The 23985-nt window shown below is 40.2% G+C and overlaps 2 protein-coding genes across 3 annotated transcripts; one reads left to right on the top strand and one right to left on the bottom strand.

The window, feature by feature from the left end:
- Nucleotides 1-256: 256 nt before the first annotated feature.
- LOC148355954 (uncharacterized) lies at nt 257-12770 on the bottom strand. Its single transcript, XM_088348850.1, has 13 exons — nt 12710-12770; nt 12239-12316; nt 10559-10601; nt 9777-9922; nt 9604-9685; nt 7292-7373; nt 7139-7212; nt 6935-7011; nt 5690-5784; nt 5547-5614; nt 2184-2321; nt 1476-1630; nt 257-821 (listed from the first exon to the last, which is right to left on the bottom strand). Exons 2-12 carry the CDS (start codon nt 12302-12304, stop codon nt 1491-1493), a joined length of 1011 nt encoding a protein of 336 aa, XP_088204976.1. The 5' UTR covers nt 12305-12316; nt 12710-12770; the 3' UTR covers nt 257-821; nt 1476-1490.
- Nucleotides 12771-13004: 234 nt separating this feature from the next.
- On the top strand, nt 13005-22672 carry mmachc (metabolism of cobalamin associated C). 2 transcript variants are annotated; one of them, XM_088349663.1, is made up of 6 exons: nt 13005-13098; nt 13191-13388; nt 15389-15541; nt 20828-21001; nt 21069-21221; nt 22253-22672. In XM_088349663.1, exons 1-6 carry the CDS (start codon nt 13009-13011, stop codon nt 22361-22363), a joined length of 879 nt encoding a protein of 292 aa, XP_088205789.1. In that variant the 5' UTR covers nt 13005-13008; the 3' UTR covers nt 22364-22672. The 2 variants fall into 2 exon arrangements, with proteins under 2 accessions (XP_088205789.1, XP_088205788.1); XM_088349662.1 differs by having other exon boundaries at nt 20825-21001.
- The last annotated feature ends 1313 nt before the right edge of the window (nt 22673-23985 follow it).

Raw genomic sequence — 23985 nt, 5'->3', positions numbered from 1 at the left:
GATATATGTCTAGATAGATTTCTAGATGGATAGATGTCTAGATAGGTAGATAGATAGATGTCTAGATAGATAGATAAATAGATGTCTAGATAGATGTCTAGATGGATAGATAGATGTCTAGATAGAGAGATGTCTAAATAGATAGATGTCTAGATGTCTAGACAGATGTCTAGATAGATGTCTAGATAGATGTCTAGATATATAGATGTCTCGATAGATAGTTGTCTAGATAGATGGATGTCTACATAGATAGATAGATAGATACTTAATTCATCCCTGTCGGGAAATTCACACTTCCAGCAGTATCCTTTTGTTGTTTATTAACAGATGATCAGGATGGCCTTGGGGTGCTGTGTTGTAGTTTAGCCACAGCGGAGTGGATGACGTCACACGCTAGGCCAAAAGTTTGACGTCCCTGCAGCAAATGGAAGTCTTTGTGCCCAGGGTGACACCGCCTCGTGTCCGCGTAGATAGCGAGTCCTCCTCCTCTCCGCTTCCTGCAGGCTTTTGTGTCTCTGTCTGTCCTGACAGCGCTAAAGCCGGGTATCTCCACGTTAGCGTCCAGGATGCTAGACGTGAGCCACGTTTCCGTAAAACACAGCTTTGATGTTTTTCACCAGCACAGTCAGTTTGTCGGTCTTATTTGGTAGAGAGTTCACATTTACCATGATTACGACGGAAGTGAAGGCTTATATCGCCGCTTGCCGCTTAGCCTTCACCTTAGCTCCGGCTCTGCATCCACGATATGGCCCCCTCATCACGCCGGCACCAGAATTCTTCAGGGCAAGGAGTTGATTCCTCCAATAAACGCATTTTTTGTCCTTAGGATAGAAAGTCCTCCAAAGTGTAGTTGTCAAACGGGACGAAAAACACCAAAGATAGAAGCAGACAATAAATACAATAAATCACAAAAAGTGCGAAATAACACGGGGCTGCTGGAAAGGCTGCGACTCGCGGCAGCGCCTATGATGTTTTTATTATATTCATATATTATATATAACCCATCAACATTTTAAGGACACCTAAAAGTACGCACCCCACCTTTAAGGCTTTGTTATGATTGCATTTTGAGGCTTTGCTGGTCATTGTTGATGATGGATTATTATTATTATTACCATTAAAGGTTATTTGAAACGCAACTGTGAAAATACTTTTAATCTTTTTTCATGTTATTTTTTTTTTTACACTTTGAACGCTGAACAACAAAACAGGAGAAGCTAAAAGTAACTATAGCAGTTCGCTACAGCCTGCAGCCTATAGATTAGCATACAAGGCTAGAGAAGGAAACAGTGAAACAAGTAATAGATGGCCACGCATCCTTGCGTGACCGGCTGTGAAAGGCAAGCAACATTGAAGGAAGAAGTAGGAAAAGCTAACATGAACAAAAAACATTTTGCAATGAGCTGCAACCAAGTGGCTAACGAGAGTGGCTAGAGAAGGAAGCTCTCCATCAATAAATATGAAACATCACTCACCTCGCAATTTGAGGATCAGAGGTCCGTCAGACTCAAATCAGATTCCGTATCCGGGTTGAAGTCATCATCGTCCTCCAAGAGTTCTTTTTCGTCAAATTCTTCCTCGTCTAGAAATTCACCTTTTCCATGGGATGGTACAGTCCAGTTCCTGAATGCTGGAGGAAGCACATAAGGAGTTGTTAGTGTTGTTAAATTGTGTGTGCAAGAGGCTATTTTTTTGCTGCACTTGGGTTTATCATGGAGGGCTCAGAGACTCATTTCCCATAAAAACTAGTAACGGGAACGGCGAGTGAAGGATTCTATACATTTTACTATAAAGGATTTTATACGATTAAATACAATTTACATTTATCGAGTGCAATGAAGATTTTCACTGAGTGGGCTTCAGATCACGCTGTTCCAAATTCGGAATGTTTTGGCTGGGGAACTTTGATAACAGGACTCTGACAAAGGACGTCAGGCATTGTTTTGATAAACGCTCTGGTGTTTTGAGTTTCTCCAGACATGGAGGCGAGGGGGTGGACTCCATGTGGGGGTTTTCCTGGCATGCCCATGGGAGGAGCCGGCACACCAGCTTGCGGATAGACGTGGGTCGAGAAAAAAAAAATCCTAACACGAGTTAAATGAAGAAAAACGCCAACATTGGCTAAGGAAAGCGTTTGGAGTCTCCTGAAGGATCTTGCAATAGAACAACCATGCAAAACTCACACAGATCATCCAGTAGCGAGAGATCTGAGCTGATCTCCGCAAGGCTCAACGACGGGCTGAAGTCCTCCGAGTCCAAGTCCGGCTTTGCCTCTTCAACTTTGAACTTTTCCCGGAGTCTGGGTCGGCTATCCAGGACGGCTAAGTGTAAAAAAAAGCATGGTCAACCTGAAAAGAAGATATGGATCAAGAGAGGTCTTATGGTAAACTTAGGCTCAGGTCCATTACAGTATGTATTGTGAAATTTTGAGTGATACCAGGCAAACTTTATTGTGGAAAGAAGAAACATTTGGAAGGTGCGTGACTGACAGGACTTTGGCCAGGTCAGGGCGTCTCCAACTATTTGCTTAACTGAGAAGAATATGGCTGGGTCAGGGCAACTCGAATCGAGCGCCCGGCTAGAGGAAAACAACACGTCATCGCTGACGGAACACAATGTTTGGATGAAACAAACAACGTGTCCCCTCTCATTTCGACTCTCTCTGCTCTCTTGTGTATGTTTTGGGGCGGGACCGATATACGTCCCGCTCCGAAAACTTCATTGGCAATAAAGGTAAGGCTTCTTAAGAAGCATTTCGAGGTCCTGGAGTAGCTAAAAACAGTCTCAAGATCTCAACCGGATCAGATTATTAAAACTTGAAAGTGTATTAGGATAAAGAAAAGAACACACCCAGAGTCAGAGATTAGGTTTTTGATAGCCCTTCCATCGAAAACGCGTCCCACCTGAGCTTTCCCTTAAATCTGCTTCCAAGATTAGCTCAGGAAGGAATCATACACCGCCCCCCCAAAGGCTAGAGACTCATTTATTGAAAACACACGTATAAAACATCTGATTGGCTTAAACGAGGTCACATGAAACAAATTGATTGGTTTAGACAGAAATCACGTGTTTAAATGAAGCGAATAATGCGGGTCGCTAGATGGCGTGAGTGTAGTGAATCCATGATCTGCATTTTTATATCTGCATTTTCTATAGCGCTTTTCAAGTCAATGACTTCCCAAAGCGCTTTACAATGTGCTCCACATTTCCCAATAGCGGCCTTGCAGCCATGTAAGACGCTAACCTGCTTATTGGGGGTATTAGGGGTTCAGTGTCTTACCCAAGAACACTTTGACATGTAACACGGACGAGCCGGGATTCGAACTGGGATCCCTTGATCCCAAGACGAGCGCTCTACCTCCTGATCCATCCATCCATCCATTCATTATCTGCACCGCTTATCCTCAGTAGGGTCGCTGGGGTGCTGGAACCCATCCCAGCTGTCTTCGGGCAGTGGGCAGGGGACACCCTCAACTGGTTGCTTGCCCGTCGCAGGGCACATGAGGACAGACAATTCACTCGCTCATTCACACTGAGGGACAACTTTGACCGGACAATTCACCTGACATGCATGTTTTTGGAATGTGGGAGGAAACTGGAGTGCCCGGAGGAAGCCCACGCAAGCACAAGGAGAACATGCAAACTCCACACAGGAGGTCCTATCTCATGACCTCAGAACTGTGCCGCACACGCCCTAACCACTGTGCCACTGTGCTGCCCTGTAGTGAATCAATCCATCCATCCATGATCTGCACCGCTTATCCTCAGTAGGGTCGCGGGGGTGCTGGAGCCCATCCCAGCTGTCTTCGGGCAGTGGGCAGGGGACACCCTGAACCGGTTGAAGGGCACACAGAGACAGACAACTCACTTGTTTGTTCTCACCTTTGGACAATTTGAACCGGCCAATCAACCTGACTTCCATGTTTTTGGAATGTGGGAGGAAACCAGAGTGCCCGGAGGAAACCCACGCAAGCACGGGGAGAACATGCAAACTCCACACAGGAGGTTCGATCTCGTGACCTCAGAACTGTGCCGCACACGTGCTAACCACTGCCCCACCGTGCTGCCCTGTAGTGAATCCAACCGAGTAAAATATTTACGTACTCCAAAACACCAAATGCCGACAAATAAAATGGACCCGCCTCCTTTACTTCTGAATGACTTCATCCAATAGTGACAGATGATTGACACATTGGTTAGCAAATGAAACGCCGGTATATATATCCCAGCATGCACTGTGCTCTACTTCTTCTTCGGGGGGTAATGGGAGTTGGCGTCTGCTTACTGTAGTTGCGAGACCCTGCGACCCAATCTTGATCCATATATAAGCCGCGCTGTATTATAAGGCGCATGATCAGCTTGTGAAAAAAAAAAAGGCTTTTAGGTTACGACTGCATACCCTGATCTAAAACCTACATGAGGGCAAGGAAAAACTCAAAAACATAGAAGTCATCTATATTAGTGAAGCCCTTAATCATAAGGAGTCTCAAAGGGCTGCACAGACCACAGAGTATTGCAAACCACAGACTATTATAACACCATCCCCTGATCTAAAACCTACATGAGGGCAAGGGAAAACTCAAAAACACATCAAGTCCTGTTTATTTGTATATCCCTTAATCACAAGGAGTCTTAAAGGGCTGCACAAACTATGGCAAACTACAGACTATTACGACAGCATCCCCTGATCTAAAACCGACATGAGGGCAATGAGGGCAAGGAAAAACTCAAAAACACGTCAAGTCCTTTTTTATTTGTAGCAAGCCCTTAATCACATAGTCTCAAAGAGCTGCACAGACCACAGATTATTGCAAACTACAGACTATTATGACACCATCTCCTGATCTAAACCCGACATGAGGGCAAGGGAAAACTCAAAAACACGTCAAGTTCTGTTTATTTGTATATCCCTTAATCACAAGGAGTCTTAAAGGGCTGCACAGACTATTGCAATCTACAGACTATTATGAAAGCATCCCCTGATCTGCAACCGACATGAGGGCAAGGAAAAACTCGAAAACATGTGAAGTCCTTTTTATTTGTAAGCCTTTAATCACATAGTCTCAAAGGGCTACACAGACTACAAACTATTAGAGACTATTATGACACTATCCCCTGATCTAAAACCGACACAAGGGCAAGGGAAAACTCAAAAACCTCATCATGAGGAAAATGGAGAAACCTAAAGGAACCGCACATTTTCTCTCACTTTATTTCTCTATTTTTTTCTGTTTCTATTTCTTTCTCTTAATTTTCTGTTTTTTTTCTCCTTTTTCTTTCGTTTTTTTCAGTCTTTCTCATTTTCTCATATTGTGCGTAAAATACGGTAGGATTTAAAACTCAGACAATGTGATTCTTCTGTTTTTTCCACTCGTTCTGTCTCTTATAGTTGAGGCCTATCTATGATGGCAATTCCAGACCTCGCTCCTCTTTTAAAGTGGGACAACTTGCACAAATGAATCCTTTCTTAGCACCACTGTACAATCGATAATCAAATTTTGCAAATCAAATCATTTGGTCAGGCTGATGTAAAAATCCACTCCTACCTGCCGGTAATGCAGCTCTTTGTTGACACAGATTCATGACCTCCTCCTCGAGTCTCGACACCGACGTGCTAATGAGATGGAGAATCGCACATTGATGATTCAGACGGCAAAAATGGAGGACGTGCAAAAGAAAAGGCGCATACCGGATGTGACCGACCTCCTTCTGCACATACTCAAAGGCGTTTTGGCCTAGATCTCTGCTGACAGACTTGTAGCGCTCTTTTAGGTCCTGAAGCATCTGCTTGAAAAAGCAGACGTGAAAAGATACTGTAGACCACAGGTGTCAAAGAGGCGGCCCATGGGCCAGATCAGGCCCGCAAAAGGATTGAATCCGGCCCGCGAGACAATGCTCAGAGAAGCGCAAGAGGAAAACAAGCTGTAGGTTAAAATATGTCAACTTGATGTTGCCAAAGCCAGGTGCCTCGAACAAAGACATTGTACTTGTATTTATTTCTCTCTCTCTCTCCTCTCTCTTTCTTTTCCACCCCTTTTCTCCCACTCTGTCTTTCACTCTCTTTGTCTCTCTTTGTCTCTTCCTTTGTTGCTCTTTGTCTCTTTCTCTCTCTGTGTCTTTTAACCTCTTTTGCTCTAACTTCCTTTTTTCCCTATCTCTTTCTCTCTTCCTACACTTCGCGCTTTCTTCTCTTTTCTCTGCTTCTGTCTTTCTATTTCTCTTTGGATTTCTTTCTTCCTCTCCCTTTCTTTTCCCCCCTCTCTCATGACTTTTTATCTTTTGTTTCTCACGCTCTCTCCCTCTCTGTCTTTTTCTTTCTTTGTCCCGCCCTCTCTCCTTTTCCCTCCCTCTTTCTCTTATTTCTTTACCTCTGTTTTTCTTTCTCTTTAATCTACTCGTCCGGCCCTCAACAGAATGTTTGTTCTATTGTCTGCTGTAGACGCTAAAATAGAATGAAATAGTTGTGTCGGCCTCCAAGTCGTAAAAGTCAAGTCTCAAAGGGCTGCACAGGTTATTGCAAACCACAGACTATTATGACAGCATCCCCTGATCTAAAACCTACATGAGGGCAAGGAAAACTCAAAATGAATCAGAGAAATGAGTTAATTGAAAGGTACATTTACTTTTGCTACAAAATGATCCAGGACTTTCTCTATGTTGCATTATCCTATTTTTATCATTTATTATTATTTATTTATCATTTCACGCCAGTCCGCTGCCTAACGTGCATGACTCCCCATTTCCCTGTAAAATAAAAGGCTTGTGTGAGAACGTCACGCGTTTGGGTCCTGATCTGGATCATGACAGACTCATGTTTAATTGTGAATACACACAATCAGAAAAGAGGAGCAGAAACAATAGAACCACAGTTATCACAGAAGTATTATTTAAATCATTACTAGAAGTTTGGTGTTAAGATGTTTGAAAGACACACCTGATTGTTTTGCTGACACTGTTGCCGTGTAGCGTCAGCTTCTTTCTCATGAAGTATCATCGCCTCCTCTTGCCTCTCTTATCCCACAGCACATAAGAAACGATAATAATAACCACAAAATGATTGCAAGACCGTGCCTGCCTTTTCGAAGGTTAGCAATAGGCCTCAAGACTTGTATAGTCCTGCAGAATAATCGTGACTCACTCAGGCGCATTTTTAGGTGGTCCACCTCTCGGCAAAGGTGTTCCAGCTCTGCTCGGCTCACCTTGAAGCTCCAACTATGACAAAACGAACGATATCGAGATACAACGATGATGTATTTTTCTAGAAACCTCAGGTAAAGACGTTTGAAGGCACCTTTCTTCGGTCATCTCTCGTTCTACTCTCGGAAAGTCCTTTTTCTTGCTTCTCAGGTCTTCACGCAACCTCTCAACCTCAGCTGAAAAGATGAGACATCGTTTTAGTGATTTTACAAAATCATATCCAGAAATGATGCGGCAGGGGTAAACCAGTGAAAGCTGTCGGGCCCTGCTGTTGATCACCCCTCTTGAGGGATATGACCAAGGTAGATAGATAGATAGATAGATAGATAGATAGATAGATAGATAGATAGATAGATAGATAGATAGATAGATAGATAGATAGATAGATAGATAGATAGATAGATAGATGGATAGATAGAGCGAGAGATAGATAGATATAGATAGATGTCTAGATAGATGTCTAGATAGATGTCTAGAGAGATAGATGTCTCGATAGATGTCTAGATAGATAGATGTCTAGATAGATAGATGTCTAGATAGATAGATGTCTGGGTAGATGTCTAGATAGATAGATGTCTAGATAGATAGATGTCTAGAGAGATAGATGTCTAGATAGGTAGATAGATGTCTAGATACATGTCTAGACAGATACTAGATAAATGTCTAGATGTCTAAATAGATGTCTAGATAGATAGATAGATAAATGTCTAGATGTCTAAATAGATAGATAGATAGATAGATAGATAGATAGATAGATAGATAGATAGATAGATAGATAGATAGATAGATAGATAGATAGATAGATAGATAGATAGATAGATAGATAGATAGATAGATAGATAGATAGATAGATAGATAGATAGATAGATAGATAGATAGATGTCTCGATAGATGTCTAGATAGATGTCTAGGTAGATAGATGTCTAGGTAGATAGATGTCTAGATAGATAGATGTCTAGATAGATGTCTAGGTAGATAGATAGATGTCTAGAGAGATAGATGTCTAGATAGATGTCTAGATAGATAGATGTCTAGGTAGATGTCTAGATAGATAGATGTCTAGATAGATGTCTAGATAGATAGATGTCTAGATAGATGTCTAGATAGATAGATAGATGTCTAGAGAGATAGATGTCTAGACAGATGTCTAGATAGATAGGTAGATAGATGTCTAGATAGATGTCTAGATACATGTCTAGACAGATACTAGATAAATGTCTAGATGTCTAAATAGATGTCTAGATAGATAGATAAATGTCTAGATGTCTAAATAGATAGATAGATAGATAGAGCGAGAGATAGTTAGATAGAGATAGATAGATGTCTCGATAGATGTCTCGATAGATAGATGTCTAGATAGATAGATGTCTAGATAGATAGATGTCTAGATAGATAGATGTCTAGATAGATAGATAGATGTCTAGAGAGATAGATAGATGTCTAGAGAGATGTCTAGATACATGTCTAGACAGATACTAGATAAATGTCTAGATGTCTAAATAGATGTCTAGATAGATAGATAAATGTCTAGATGTCTAAATAGATAGATAGATAGATAGATAGATAGATAGATAGATAGATAGAGCGAGAGATAGTTAGATAGAGATAGATAGATAGATGTCTAGAGAGATAGATGTCTAGATAGATGTCTAGATGTCTAGATAGATAGATGTCTAGATAGATGTCTAGATAGATAGATGTCTAGATAGATAGATGTCTAGAGAGATAGGTAGATAGATGTCTAGATAGATGTCTAGACAGATGTCTAGATAGATAGATAGATGTCTAGATAGATGTCTAGATAGATAGATAAATGTCTAGATGTCTAAATAGATAGATAGATAGATAAAAAGATAGATAGAGCGAGAGATAGATAGATAGAGAGAGCGAGAGATAGACAGACATAGAGAGATAGATGTCTAGATAGATGTCTAGATAGATAGATAGATGTCTAGATAGATGTCTAGATAGATAGATAGATAAAAAGATAGATAGAGCGAGAGAGCGATAGATAGATAGATAGATAGATAGATAGATAGATAGATAGATAGATAGAGCGAGCGAGAGAGCGAGAGATAGTTAGATAGAGATAGATAGATGTCTAGAGAGATAGATGTCTAGATAGATGTCTAGATGTCTAGGTAGATGTCTAGATAGATAGATAGATGTCTAGATAGATAGATAAAAAGATAGATAGAGCGAGAGAGCGAGAGATAGATAGATAGATGTCTAGATGTCTAGATGTCTAGATAGATAGATAGATAGATAGATAGATAGATAGATAGATAGATAGATAGATAGATAGATAGATAGATAGATAGATAGATAGATAGATAGATAGATAGATAGATAGATAGATAGATAGATAGATAGATAGATAGATATCCAGAAAGGATTTCTCTTTACCTTGCAAGGTCTGTATGAGAAATTGCTGGGACTGTTTCTCCCGTTCTATGTCGCCAAGTTTCTTGGTGAGTGATTCAATGGCCTTGGAAAAAAAAGTTAAGTTTACTCAACTTTCAGTCCCATGGATCCAGTTGTGTCTCATCAGGCTCCCGTGTCCTATCTCACACAATCACCTGGTTCTGTGTCTGAAGTTGAGATTGGATGGAGGCTACATCGGACCACTGCACTGCAGGACCGGTAGAAGGAACCTGCTGTGTCGTTGATGGAGTGGTAATAGCGTGACTGTTGAGAATTGGATTCCCTCTGGACAGAAATACCTCTGAAGAAATGAATACATATAGAATTTTAGGTTTACAGGCAGCTATAGTCGGATTTCTCTGTTTTTTACTGAAGGATTTTATACATTTGACTATAAAGGATTTTATACGATTGACTCATAATGCAATGAAGATTTTCACTGAGTAGGCTTTAGTTCAAAGACAGGTCAGGCTGTTCCAAATGCAGAATATTTTGTTTAGTTCTGTTAATAACAGGACTCTGAGGGAGGACGGCAGGCGTTGTTTTGAGTACCACACACATCGGGACGCTCTTCTACGAGATGGTGAAGCCCAGGGGGCTACCTTGGCGCTAACATGGGAGGAGTCGGCACGCCATTATGAGGGGAGAAGATGGCCGATAGGAGAAAGCTAAAGGACTTGAGAAAAGGGCTTCCCAGAGACCCCAACGTCACTAATTCTGCCGTTTTCGATGGAGTACACTTAGTTAAATTGTTAATGAAATGAAATCTGCCCTGTGTGGAAATGTCGGCTTCCTGTTCATCTTTTCCCTCAAGAAACGAGCGATTGTAGGTTGTGTTTGGTTAATGGAGTCAGATAACTCATTCCAACAATTGGTTAAACGGTACAATTTGATATTTAATTCCCAACATTACACACATAAAACAAGTTCCACCCACCTTCTTCCCTGACACTTGAGTAACCCAGTAAGGACAGTCTTCCCTTTGGGGACACACAGCACATTATAACAGATTCGTCATAGATAAATCATTTGGACAAACTAAATTTAATCAGGTATTGTCAGGGTTGGGTAGGGTTACTTTAACTGCATTACTTTCAATTACTTTTGGATTACTCCGATAGCAAATATGCTAATAAAAGACAAAAGAAACGAAATAGGAATAAAATGACTAAATTTTGTGCAGGCTTGAGGAGTGACGGAATACATGGAACGGCAAAAAAGATGTTGGCAAGCTGTTTGGATTTATTTTCATTTTGTTTCTGTCGCATTTGATGTTCGTTTTGCCGGAGATCAAAGAGATCAAAGCCAGGAGAGAAAGCTTACCACGTGTTGTGAGTCATCATTTTATTCATATTTACCGTATTTTCCGCACTATAAGGCGCACCTAAAAGCCTTTAGTTTCATTGGCCAACCAATGTGTCAATCATTATTTGAATCGATCACTATTGGCTAAAGTTATTCGGAGGTAAAGGGGGCGGATCCTTTTTATCATTTACAGGCTCGCATAGGCTAAAGGCGCAAAACAAAGCCTGCAATTGGCCGAAAAAGATGTGTCAATCATCAGTTGAATCGATCACTATTGGCTAAAGTTATTCGGAGGTAAAGGGGGCGGATCTTTTTTATCATTTACAGGCTCGCATAGGCTAAAGGCGCAGAACAAAGCCTGCAATTGGCCGAAAAAGATGTGTCAATCATCAGTTGAATCGATCACAATTGGCTAAAGTTATTCGGAGGTAAAGGGGGCGGATCCTTTTTATCATTTACAGGCTGGCATAGGCTAAAGGGGCAAAACAAAGCCTGCAATTGGCCGAAAAAGATGAATGTGAATAGCAAGTTGGGTTGACGGCATAGAGAAAACAGTATTTTACTATTCTGTACTGTATTTGTAAATATTTTACTCTCCTGGATTTACTACACTCACGGATATAAGAGGACCATGGCTGCACATTATTATTGAACACAACGACTTCGGTGAGCTACTCTGGCTATATATTTTCCCTGTATCTTGTTTCAGACTGAACTCGATGTTCTGTGATAAGCGGTGCAGATAATAGATGGAATGGAGTGTCTATTTTTAAATTAAACTCAATTCCAAGTGTTTATTGTCATATGCACAGTAAAGTTGCGAGCGAAAAAGAAAAAAGAAACTAAGGAATGTTTGGCATTTCTTGAATCCCAAGACTTTAACCTTCCGAATGATATTTGAAACGATGCATTTGAGTGACATCGTACGGACACCGCATCAGCGCGTGTCTACGACACGTATTTGCTTCTTTGCAAGCTTTGGAAATGTTAAGGGGGTAAGAAGTTGGACTCAACTATCTGACTGTTTTGTCCACGTTCCCATTGTAGTGCCTTATAATCCGGTGCGTCTTATGTATGTCAAATATAGGACCAAAAACAATTTTTTCGGGGTGTGCCCTATAACCCGGTGCGCCTTATAGTGCGGAAAATACGGTAGTTTCTTTGGTCTTTTATGAGCATATTTGGTATTGGAGTCATCCAAAAGTCATTGAAAGTAATCCGGTTAAAGTAACCCTACCCAACCCAGGGTATTGTTTACAGCACAGTGTCAAGAATCACTGAGCAATGTTGAGATGAAATATAGTGTACTTACCCGCATATTGGCCACACTATCGTCAGCTGCAGAAAGGATAGAGTTCAGCTGTCGGTCCCAGTTCATTTTAAGGTTTTTCTGCAAGGAGATAAAGATGGCATCCCTCCAGACATCAGTATTTAAACACACACGGTAAAAAGTACACTTCTGTACTGTAATAACAAGGTTATTAACAAGTTTGACACTTTCTGGGAGATTCAAAGACAAAGTTACAAATACAGTTTTGTACTGATGAACAGAAATCTGTCAACCAAAATAGACAAATACATGTTAACTAACTAGTAAGGCTAAACATAAATAAATATATTAAATATAAACCGTCTAAATGTTTGCGTTAGCATGTTATGCTACATCGTAAAGTAATATCTTTATCGACTATAGTGCTTGAAATGGGAATACAAAAAGCAACTATTGGAAATCTATAAATGACGAAAACGAATTATTTAAGGAGAAAATAAATGTTAATATTACTTCTTGTTTCGCGAGCTACTTTTTAAATCAATGAGCCCCAAGTAGTGCCCCGTGACGTCACACGGTATCCTAGCGACAACTGGGAGTTGTAGTTTTCTTTAGATATCTACTTTGATTTTTATACAAAGGAAGTCGAAATAAACAATAAAAACATATTTTATTTGAAAATATTTTGTTTCTATGATCATATTTTAGAATATGGTCATTTCCCTTGAGGTGACTCATTAATTTGCAGTGTTAAAATAGCGGAGGAGAGCACAATTTCCCACAATGCCACATTGTCATACTGAAACGACAAAATGGCGGCCTCTGCCGTCAACATGGAAACTGTCAAAAAGTTGCTGGAGGAAAGTCTTGTAAAACTCGGATTTGAGCTGTACACATTGAAGGTATTTATGGTCCTACTTCCGTAGCATGTTTGTGTGATCATTCCAATTCGATAAGATTAATTAATTAAAGTAATTGTGGTTCGTGTTTTCAGGTGGGTTGGTACAATTCAGTGTTGCCAGCCACCTTGCATCTTCCTTATCCAGATGACAGCCTGGCAGTGGTTGTCCTCAGCACTCCTGACATGTTCGAGCAAGCTTTTCTTCCCTTCATGGAGAAAAAGGGCTTTCAAGGAGTCTCTGACCCCATTGACCAGTGTGTAAAACACTGTATCACCTCTGCTCTCTCCCAGGTGTGTATTCGTGTACTATTGCTGTCCTTGGTATAATAGATACCAGTCAATTCCAAGTGACTAAAACGTGTATGGATTAATTCTATCTATCTACTTTGGTCATAACCCTCAAGTGGGGTGACCGACAGCAAGACAAACCCATACAATAACAAAGAAATTTTAAAAAGGCGGGAAAAAATAGCAAAAAACACACACAAACATTTTTGGACCATGGCCAACCCAAATGCCCAAACACCCAAACAAGTTAGGCACCTCAGGACCTAAGTTGGTCATGCTTTTGTCCCTCCAGATGAAACGGGACACCAGAAAGCAGCCATGTCACTTGGGTGAGGGTGACACAACACACTCTTCTTTTCAACAGAAGGGCCCGACCGCTTTCACTGGTTTACCCCTGCCGCATCATACAGGTCCCCTGCCCATCCCTTAGAACACGTCCAAACAAAGTGCTCTGTGGTGAGGTGCCCTCTCCTCGTGAGGGGTAAGAGAATTCTCCCACCGTGGTCTGCTGCGTGCCGTAAGAGGCGACTAAAGTGGAGGGAGCGAGGGGACTGGGGATCCTCTCCTCTTTATCTCTACTCCCTAAGAGACAGCAATGCAAAGAAAGAGGGGCAGGAGACCGAAAGGTCTCGCAAATCCTAATTATAGGGTCACTAAATGTGAGATGATGTGGAAGTAAAGTGCCAAAAGTAATCACAGAAAATTACCCATGCCCACATGGATGCAAAATCTCTTGGGTAGGCAATGTCGAATTAAAATGATGTGCAATGAAATTAAATTATTTTCACTTAAGTTAGGCCAAATAGTTGTATGTTAAACGAAAGTTGTATTCATTTCGGAATACCATTGTATTAAAAACTATGGGTCATAACATCTCCTTACAATGTTTTCAAATAGCATTCTTCTGCTCTGCAAAAAAATCACTTCATCAGAAAAAGATTTATCCAAAAATGTGGTAAGTTGCATATTACCCTATTTTTATTACAGTGTATATCTTCCGTAGCACTATTTAAATACTCTATAGCAAAACGTTATATTGGGTATTTTTGTATTCTATATCTTTGTTTTATTGTTTTATTTTTCAACACAAAGATACTGCTGGAAATGTGAATTTCCCTACGGGGATGACTCTATTATCTATCTATCCCTATGTCTCTATATCTCTATCTATCTATATATCTCTATCCATCTCTCTCTCTCTCTTTCTCTCTCTCTCTCTTTCTCTCTTTCTTTATCTTATATATATATATGTATGTATATACATGTATATACCGGTGTGTGTGTGTATATATATATATATATATATATATATATATATATACATCTCTCTATATCTATACATCTCTCTCTCTTTCTATATATCTATACATCTCTCTATATCTATACATCTCTATATCAATATATCTCTCTATCTCTTTCTCTATATCTATACATCTCTATCTCTTTCTCTATATCTATACATCTATCTATATCTATACATCTCTATCTCTATATCTATATCTATACATCTCTCTATCTCTTTCTCTATATCTATACATCTCTATCTCTATATATCTATACATCTATCTATATCTATACATCTCTATCTCTATATCTATATCTATACATCTATCTATCTCTTTCTCTATATCTATACATCTATCTATCTCTTTCTCTATATCTATACATCTATCTATCTCTATATCTATACATCTCTCTATCTCTTTCTCTATATCTATACATCTATCTATATCTATACATCTCTCTATCTCTTTCTCTATATCTATACTTCTATCTATCTCTTTCTCTATATCTATACTTCTATCTAAATCTATATCGATATATCTCAATCTCTATATATATCGATATGTCTATCACTATCTCTCTATCTATCTATCTATCTCTCTCTCTCTCTCTATATATATATATATATATATATATATATATATATATATATATATATATATATATAATTAAACTCTTTTTTTTTTTGTGTGTGTGTGTGTCTTCTCTACCGTCCACAGAGAATACCCGAACAAAAGGTAGACGTCCGGTATGACTACGAGCTGCTGCCCAGCAGGAAACCAAAGTTCTTAGCACAGACTGCCGCGCATGTGTCTGGGGCAGCTTATTATTACCAGCAGAGTGATGTCACCGACCAACCCTGGGCTGACAAAGTAAGTTTGTTTATCGTACCTTTATTTTCGTGCACCCTAAAAATACTTTGGTCAAATTAACCTAAAATAGAGTCAAGTGTGGGCTTCTCCAAAAATTTCAACCCAATTTCTTGGATGATTTATATTTTTCCATATTCAAAATGCATCAAATTATTTAAAACAACTCCAAAATCCCAAATTTGACTTATATTTTTGGAAAAGGTTCGTACGTGTGCTCGAAACCCTTAAAAATGCTTGACTTTTGAAGTTGTGTTTGCATCAATTGAAAAATGCTTGAATTTTGGGTGAACTTGCTAATTAATGCTCAAAAGGTTTGACATGTTTTTCAACAAGTTTGCTTAAAAATGACGCTGGCTCTCTGTTGGCTTGGGGAGAGATTGGTCTCAAAAACACAATATATTTTCCATTTACTCCATTTACAGCTATTTCCCACCAGCCCTTATTTTATTTCTCTTTTTCTTAGTTGTTTCTTAAAGTTGTTTCAAATTCATAGTAACTTTGTATTTGGATTAACAGATGGGGTTATTTGATTAATAACCATATAATTTTTTCCCCTATCATCAATCGGCCCATTTTTGACTGCATTTGGGATTATTTTTTATCTAAATCTTTTGAGAAAGTGACTTGGGTGTACTGTTGTATACTTTTTTTTTTTTTTAACCTGCACATTTGTCTTTCCGAAAACTAAATTCATTTTTGCATCCTTTCTTTTGTAAAATACTTAACCCTTATGTTGTGTTACGGCAGGTGTTTGTCCAAAGTCTGGCCCTCGGGGCCAGTTACGACTGTGATCAGAAATGAGCTGTTCAGACACACTCTAACAATCGGATACAGGTCATGCCCATGCGAAAAATCTGATTGTTTTAAGATATTGTTTTACAGTTGACCTTTGTTGTGAACAAAATACTTGAAGTACAGTGGGCTAGGTCTACTTGACTAGTTATATCAGATTGTAAGAGTTAGATTTGATTTATTAAACTCACTTTATATTGCTGATTTCTTTTCTATTATATTGGTTACTGTTCTTTTTTGTTAACTTCAAGTGTAAGATAAATCTATTACTGGCCCGCAGCCTCTGTCATAAAATGAATAATGTGTGGCTTGCCAGTAATGTTGAGTGCAGTATGCATGTGTACCAAAAAATACATTACCATTTCACTAGATTCAAGTCAAGTCATTTTTATTTGTATAGCCCTAAATCACGAAGAGTCTCAAAGGGCTTCACAGATTGTTACACTATATTACACAAACTATTTTCAACCGACAAGAGGAGTAGGTTATTCGTATGCAATGGAGTAGAAGTGAGTTTTAAGTTTAGATTTAAACATTTCCACTGAGGTTGCAGATCGAATCTCAGGGGGAAGAGCATTCCACAGCACCGGTGCCCGGATGGAGAACGCTCTCGAACCAGCAGAAGACTTCTTTGCTCTCGGGATCACCAGAAGACCAGCACTCTCAGATCGTAGGCTTCGGACCGGGACATAGGGGCAAATCAGATCTGAAAGATAAGAGGGAGCAAGTCCATGTATGATTTTGTACAATACTAAGAGAACTTTGAAGTCACATCTTTGGCTAACTGGGAGCCAATGCAGGTTAGCCAAAATCGGTGTTATGTGATCGTACTTTTTTGTCCTAGTTAAAAGCCTCGCTGCGGCATTTTGTACTAGCTGAAGAGACTTGATTCTGGACTTCGGGAGACCGGAGAGTAGTGCATTGCAGTAATCGAGACGGGAGGTAACAAATGCATGAATTATTGTTTCCGCATCAGACTGAGACAGTATTGAACGGATTTTAGCAATGTTGCGAAGATGGAAGAAGGCAGTTCTAGTAATTTGCTTTACATGCATCTCAAAGGATAGATCAGGGTCAAATATGACACCTAAATTTTTAACTGAGTCACTCTGTGTGATGTGACATTTGTCAATGTTCACAGCAGTTTTTGCGAATAAGTCCCGGCATTTAGAAGGACCAATGACTAACATTTCGGTCTTTTCAGAGTTAAGACGCAAGAAATTGAGTGACATCCACTCTTTTATCTCAGTGAGACAGGCCTCCAAATTTCCACAGTTTAGTGTGGAAGATTCCTCCAACGGAAGATATAGTTGAGTGTCGTCTGCGTAGCAGTGGAAGCTGATATTGTACTTGCGAATAATATCACCTAATGGAAGCATGTAAATGTTGAAAAGTAGGGGGCCGAGCACTGAACCCTGCGGAACACCGCAGGTAACATTAAAGGGCTCAGATGTCGTTTCACCATATTTAACACAGTGCGTCCTATCTGAGAGGTAAGATTTGAACCACGAGAGGACGGCTCCTGAGAGACCAATCCATTTTTCCAACCGTTCTAGTAGGATATTGTGGCGCACTGTGTCAAAAGCAGCACTAAGATCCAGTAGCAGCAAAAGTGATGAAGCGCCAGAATCCATTGACATTAGGAGATCATTTGTTACCTTGATCAGAGCTGTCTCAGTAGAGTGGTTAGCCCTGAATCCAGATTGCATGGATTCAAAAAGGTTATTCTCCGATATGAAAGCATTCAGCTGCTGTGCCACTACTCTTTCGAGTACTTTAGAGAGGAAAGGTAGGTTTGACACAGGTCTGTAATTACTTAATATTTCTGGATCAAGGTTGGGTCGTTTCAGTGTGGGTTTAATAACGGCGGACTTAAAAGCTGCTGGAACTACACCTGAGGAGAGTGATGTATTTATAATATTTAGAACTGAAGGCCCAAGGACGCTAAAAAGACTTTTAATAAGTGAACCTGGGAGAGGGTCGAACTGGCAAGTTGTCGGTTTGGCCGCATTCACCACTTGTTTGAGATCATCAAGTGACAGTTCACTAAAACCGGCCATTTTCCCAGGGCAGCCACCCTGTCGTGCATCTGTAAATTTCAGTCCTTTAATACGTGTGGTACTAACAATATCTTTTGCAATTTCTTCCTGTATGCATTGAATCTTCTTAGTGAAGAAGACCATTAAGTCCTGAGCAGAGTGTGTCGAACTGTCTGCGATAGCCTGTTGCCTTGTAAGCGATGCTACAGTGTCAAAAAGGGCTTTGGGGTTGTTCTTTTGAGACGCAATCACCTTCGAAAGGTAGGCCGATTTTGCAGAGGCAAGGGCCGCTTTATACTTTAACAAGCTGTCACACCAGGTTTGATGGAAAACCTCAAGCTTGGTAGCGCGCCATTTTCTCTCCCATTTCCTGCATTCTTTTTTAAGGGCTCTAGTTTCATCAGTAAACCAAGGTGTGCGTCTTTTAGGACGTGATTTTAGTTTTATGGGCGCTATTGAATCCAGCACACTAGTCAGGGTGGTATTGAACTCATTCATGAGTGAGTCAATCGAGCCATTGTATTTAGGAAAGGACGCAACTGCTCCAGGAAGGAGTTCAAAGAGCTCAGAAACTGTGCCAGTGCTTATATTGCGTCCGCTAAATCCCTCAGCTATATTAAGTCTACATTTAGTTAGCACCTCAAATGTCACTAAATAATGATCAGAGATAACAGTAGTACACGGTAGCACCATAATGTTTGAGGTTAAAACTCCTCGAGTCAGAATCAAGTCTAGCGTGTTCCCATTTTTATGGGTTGGCAAGTCAACCAGTTGAGTAAAACCAAATGCATCAATTAGAGAACTAAACGCAATAGTAAGTGAACTGTGTGGGGAGTTCATATGAATGTTAAAGTCTCCCATAATTATAATTTTGTCTGCATAGGTTACTAGTTCAGACAAAAGTTCAGCAAATTCGTCTAAGAAAGTTGTGTATGGCCCAGGTGCACGATAGATAGTTATTACATCAATTGACAATTGAGGGGACCGCATCACAAGAGCCTCAAACGTTTTGTAATTATTAGAGGTACGTGTATTAAATTTGAGCGATTTTTTAGAGATTAGCGCAACACCACCACCTCTTTTCAGCGTGCGTGCTATATGACTACTCTCGTAGTCTGGGGGAGAGGCATAATTTAGAGCTAAGTGCTCATCCGGGCGTAACCACGTTTCACAAAGACCCATACAGTTAAGTTTATAATCACGAATAATGTTATCAACAAGTAAAGCTTTTGGAGCAAGCGATCTAATATTTAACAGACCAAATTTCAGCTTTGCTGAATCATTTGACTTAGCTGAACTCTTTGTAGTCTTTGTCGAGATCTTCAAAAGCTCCCGGCGTTGTGGCCGCTCGTGAGCGCTGAGTTTAAAGCGTCGGTTGTCCGGCGAGGAATAAATGGTGGAATTAGTTACATCCTCGCGTCCATCCTCGCGTCCATCTTGCTGCTTGGACTTCACACGTTTCACACATCTACCTGCACGGCAACCACGCTTCTTTGTCCTTTCTTTACGGCGCCGTCGGCGACGTTTATTAAGAGGAATAGTTGTCCACAAGGATGCCGGGTCTCTTTGAAGTTCGCTCGGTATATCATGGGCGGTATAAAAAGTGCCCGAAAAATCGAAATTTAGACGCCCACCCAACCGAATAAGTTCGTCCCTACTGTAAGTGTTTTTGGCCACACATGTGTCCAAAAGTGAAAGCAAAAAAGACAAGAGAACGGCAATAAATAGAAGATTAGCTGGAGAGCTAGCCGCGAGCATGTATCCATGCGCAGCCGCCATCTTGATTTTAGATGATGGCAGTAGCCCTTTGGCCACCTTGCCCTTGGCTTTTTGTGAGAATTTTAACAAACCCCATTTCTGACATGTTGACTGTAAATAAAAAAAGGAAAGTTGACTGTGAGGGTTGACTGTTCTTTTTTGTTACACTTCAAGTGTAAGATAAATCTATTACTCGCCCGCAGCCTCCGTCATAAAATGAATAATATGTGGCTTGCCAGTAATGTTGAGTGCTGTATAAAATACATGTGTACCAAAAAAATACATTACCATTTCACTAGATGATGGCACCAGATTCATTTTCCACCTTGCCCTTGGCTTTTTGTGAGAATTTTAGTCCACACCATTTCTGACATGTTGACTGTAAATAAAAAAGGAAAGTTGACTGTGAGGGTTTTCCATATTAAGTGAAAACTAGTTTTTGTCACTGAAATCCGAAACAACTGCTTCTGCCTAAGAGACTGTGGCTGTTTTCAAAGAATATAATGTCAAGAGGCACTGACGGAGCAAACATGCTGACAACAAAAAGCTAAATGGAAAAGATCGCTGTGAAAAGGTGAAGCAACTGGATGCGGTTTTAATGGCAGGGAAGCCCTTTTTTCCTAACACAACATGAGGGTTAAACCATTCAAGTATGGTAGCTTTCCTCTTATTTCTCACTCCTTTCCCCTAAAAGAAGATGTTCGGGGTTTGCGTGCACCCCAAACTCGGAGGCTGGTTCGCCATTCGAGCGCTGCTGGTGTTCCAAGACATCAAAACGGACCCGGAACAGACACCGCCGGACCCTCCGGATTGCGTTCCCTCTCGAGAGGCCAGGATTCAGTTGCTGGAGGATTTCAATCTCCGCTGGCAGGTACCACGGAAACATCTCTCGGGGAACTCTTCCCGTCCCCTGTCAATTGCATTGTTTTATGTCACAGGACTGGAGCTACAGGAACATCATCACTCCAACGCAGACATACTCCCAGAAACAGATGGACTATTTCTCCACGGCACCTGCCCAAAGACATGCTCTGCTAAGAAGTTGGGGTCTCCTGCAAGAGTCTGGCGACATCGATTCTTACAACCCACAGGTGAATGGACATGGCTGAGGAGAGACGGTTCTCAATTTCTGTGGTATAGTCATTTACAATGTTCCCTCTAATTTTCCCCGGGTCTGAGCATTCACACAAAGTCGGTGAGCAACGCTTAAAACAACAGTGAGCAACCATAATCCCAAGTGAGGCAACTAAGTCATGATCAAACATGTCCAATACTTGACATCAAGTTACATTTTGCTGAGTTTACAGCAATGCAAAATGATTTTTCTCTTTTGAATGAATTGACTCGTGTACTATTGCAAAGGTTGTACGGTCTACAAACGTCGTTTGTTCTTACAATTATTTCACAAGATAACCATTTCTTTTTATTTCCTGATATATTTTGTCGCATAATATTAACATTTTTGGGGGTTTATTGAGTGGGTTGTAAGATACACTGAAGAACTGTACTTAATCCCATTTTTTAGTGAAAGTACAATGTTGGCAACAGGATTCACTTGATATCATTGGAAATGATTTGAATGCAAACACAAACTTTTTCTTCTTTTTTTCTGTGTTTTTTTTTCTACTTTTTTTTTAATTCCTTTAAAAAAATCTCATTGTGTTTATTTTTCCCGAGCCGTTACTTTTTTCTTTTTGTTCTCTATTTATTTTTTCCTACATTTCTTTCTTTTCTTTTTTTCTGGCTTTTTTTCTAAATGTTTCCTTCTTTTTTTCTCTTCCTTTTGTTTCTTTTTTTCTCAGCTTTTCACTACTTTTTCATTTTGGTATTTTTTTTCTTTTTTGTTCTATTGTCCCCTTCCTTTAAGTCATTTTGTGCATAATCTTACTTAATATTTGGTCATGTTGGGATTATCTCATCTCATTAGCTTCACCGCTTATCCTCAGTAGGGTCGCGGGGGGTTCTGGAGCCCATCCCAGCAATCATCGGGCAGTGGGCAGGGGACACCCTGAACTGGTTGCCAGCCAATCACAGGGGACAGACAACTCACTCGCTCATTTACAGCTAGGGACAATTTGGACCGACCAATTCACCTGAAATGCATGTTTTTGGAATGTGGGAGGAAACCGGAGTTCCCGGAGGAAACCCACGCAAGCACGGGGAGAACATACAAACTCCGCACAGGAAGTCTGGAGCTGGATTTGAACCCACGCAGGAGGTTCCCAAGACCTGAACTGTGCCGCACATGCGCTAACCACTGCGCTGCCGTGCTGCCTATGTTGGGATTAAAGAAGCAAAAACAACCTGAAGAGCCGTTTAGGACCCTTTTTAGTGAGCCGAGCCGAAGAAGCCGGTTCTCGACATACTCTACTAACTTTACTCAACTTCGTTCTACTTCGACCCGATTTCAAAATACCGCATTTAGAACACAACGTCGGGGGAACCCGTGTATTTTGACCTTCATGCACTGTAACTTTGACTTAAGTCGCTTCTTAAGTAGTCATTTTGAGCCCTGATTTTTGTGCGCTGGCTAGATTTTCTTGTGCACTGGCTAGATTTTCTTGTGCACGCAAGCAGCTTAGAGGGAACACTGGTCATTTATCAAGCTAAAAAATATTCACTTTCTCAAAAATGGTTTGGGGCTTCCTACAACATCCTGTATTTGCGACGGCTTCCAGAAATTCTTTATTTATATATTTTTAACCTTATTTTATGCTGACACTACATTAGAAATGATTGTCATATAGTTGGATAATTCCATTTGGGAGGTCTGCTTTTTTTGCCTTGGACACATCTGCCATGCTAAAAACCTTATTAATACATCTGTAAAAAGTATTTTTTTATTTGGATTTTTATTCTTGTTATTTATCTGCTGTCATTCTAAATAAAATGTACAGGGTGTTCCAAAAAATGTGATTTTTTTGGTTTGAACAAATTTATTGACACTAAAAACAGAAAACAATCATGACAATCTCAACAGCAATTAAGCACATTCACAATATTATATTCCAATATTACGTTTTTAACAGCAAACACAAAGTGAGGTTTGAACAAACCTTCTCGAAAATCAAACATATTCACAATTTCATTATATAACATGATATCCTTTGAATATTAATAATGAATGATTATAATAATAATATTTATTTCCCTCACGAGTCAAGTCATGTTTATTTGTGACACCCTTAATCAGAGTCTCAAAGGGCTGCACAGATCAAAGACTATTCCAAACTATTATTACAGACTATGATGACACCATTCCCTCATCTAAAAACTACATGAGGGCAAATGATAATAATAATTAATAATAATTTCCTTTGTATTGTCATTCTTTGTAACAATGTACACAGAACGAAATGTCGATACACCTGACCCGTTGTAGCGAGTCGATGCAGCCGCAGCCAACAGAGGGCGCCGCCATTATACCAATTAGGTATGTCTCGGCCGAGGCGCGAACCAGCGACCTCCCAGTCTCAAAGCGGGCACACTACCATCTAGGCTACTGAGCTGATACACATATTATCAACATAAAGTATAGGTTATTCATATGCTATAGAGTAGAAGTGTGTTTTAAGTTTAGATTGAAACATTTCCACTGAGGTTGCAGATCGAATCTCAGGAGGAAGAGCGTTCCACAGCACCAGGGCTCGGATGGAGAATGCTCTCAAACCTGCGGATTTCTTCTTGGCTCTTGGGATCACGAGTAGACCAGCGTTTTCAGAGTGAAGGCTCTGGACCGGAACATAGGGAAAAGTTAAATCTGAAAGATATGAAGGAGCAAGTCCATGCATGATTTTGTACATAACCAACAGAACATTAAAATCACATCTTAAGCTAACAGGGAGACAATGCAGG

Source organism: Urocampus carinirostris, chromosome 12 (genome assembly GCF_059441175.1).
Source record: "Urocampus carinirostris isolate Australia breed hairy pipefish chromosome 12, RoL_Ucar_1.0, whole genome shotgun sequence".
Taxonomy (NCBI): domain Eukaryota; kingdom Metazoa; phylum Chordata; class Actinopteri; order Syngnathiformes; family Syngnathidae; genus Urocampus; species Urocampus carinirostris.
Note: the sequence above shows the minus strand (reverse complement) of the source record. Positions and strands in the feature narration are given on the sequence as shown.

Bases quoted from the DNA above. Each gene is read 5' to 3' on its own strand.
- mmachc (XM_088349662.1), top strand. From the start codon at position 13,009: ATGGCGGCCTCTGCCGTCAACATGGAAACTGTCAAAAAGTTGCTGGAG. The intron at 13,099-13,190 runs GTATTTATGGTC...TCGTGTTTTCAG, and splicing joins TTGAGCTGTACACATTGAAG to GTGGGTTGGTACAATTCAGT. The intron at 21,222-22,252 runs GTGAATGGACAT...GGAATGTGGGAG, and splicing joins TCGATTCTTACAACCCACAG to GAAACCGGAGTTCCCGGAGG.
- LOC148355954 (XM_088348850.1), bottom strand. From the start codon at position 12,304: ATGAACTGGGACCGACAGCTGAACTCTATCCTTTCTGCAGCTGACGAT. The intron at 9,686-9,776 runs GTGATTGTGTGA...TTTTTTTCCAAG, and splicing joins AACTTCAGACACAGAACCAG to GCCATTGAATCACTCACCAA. The intron at 7,213-7,291 runs GTGCCTTCAAAC...GTTTTGTCATAG, and splicing joins CGAGAGATGACCGAAGAAAG to TTGGAGCTTCAAGGTGAGCC.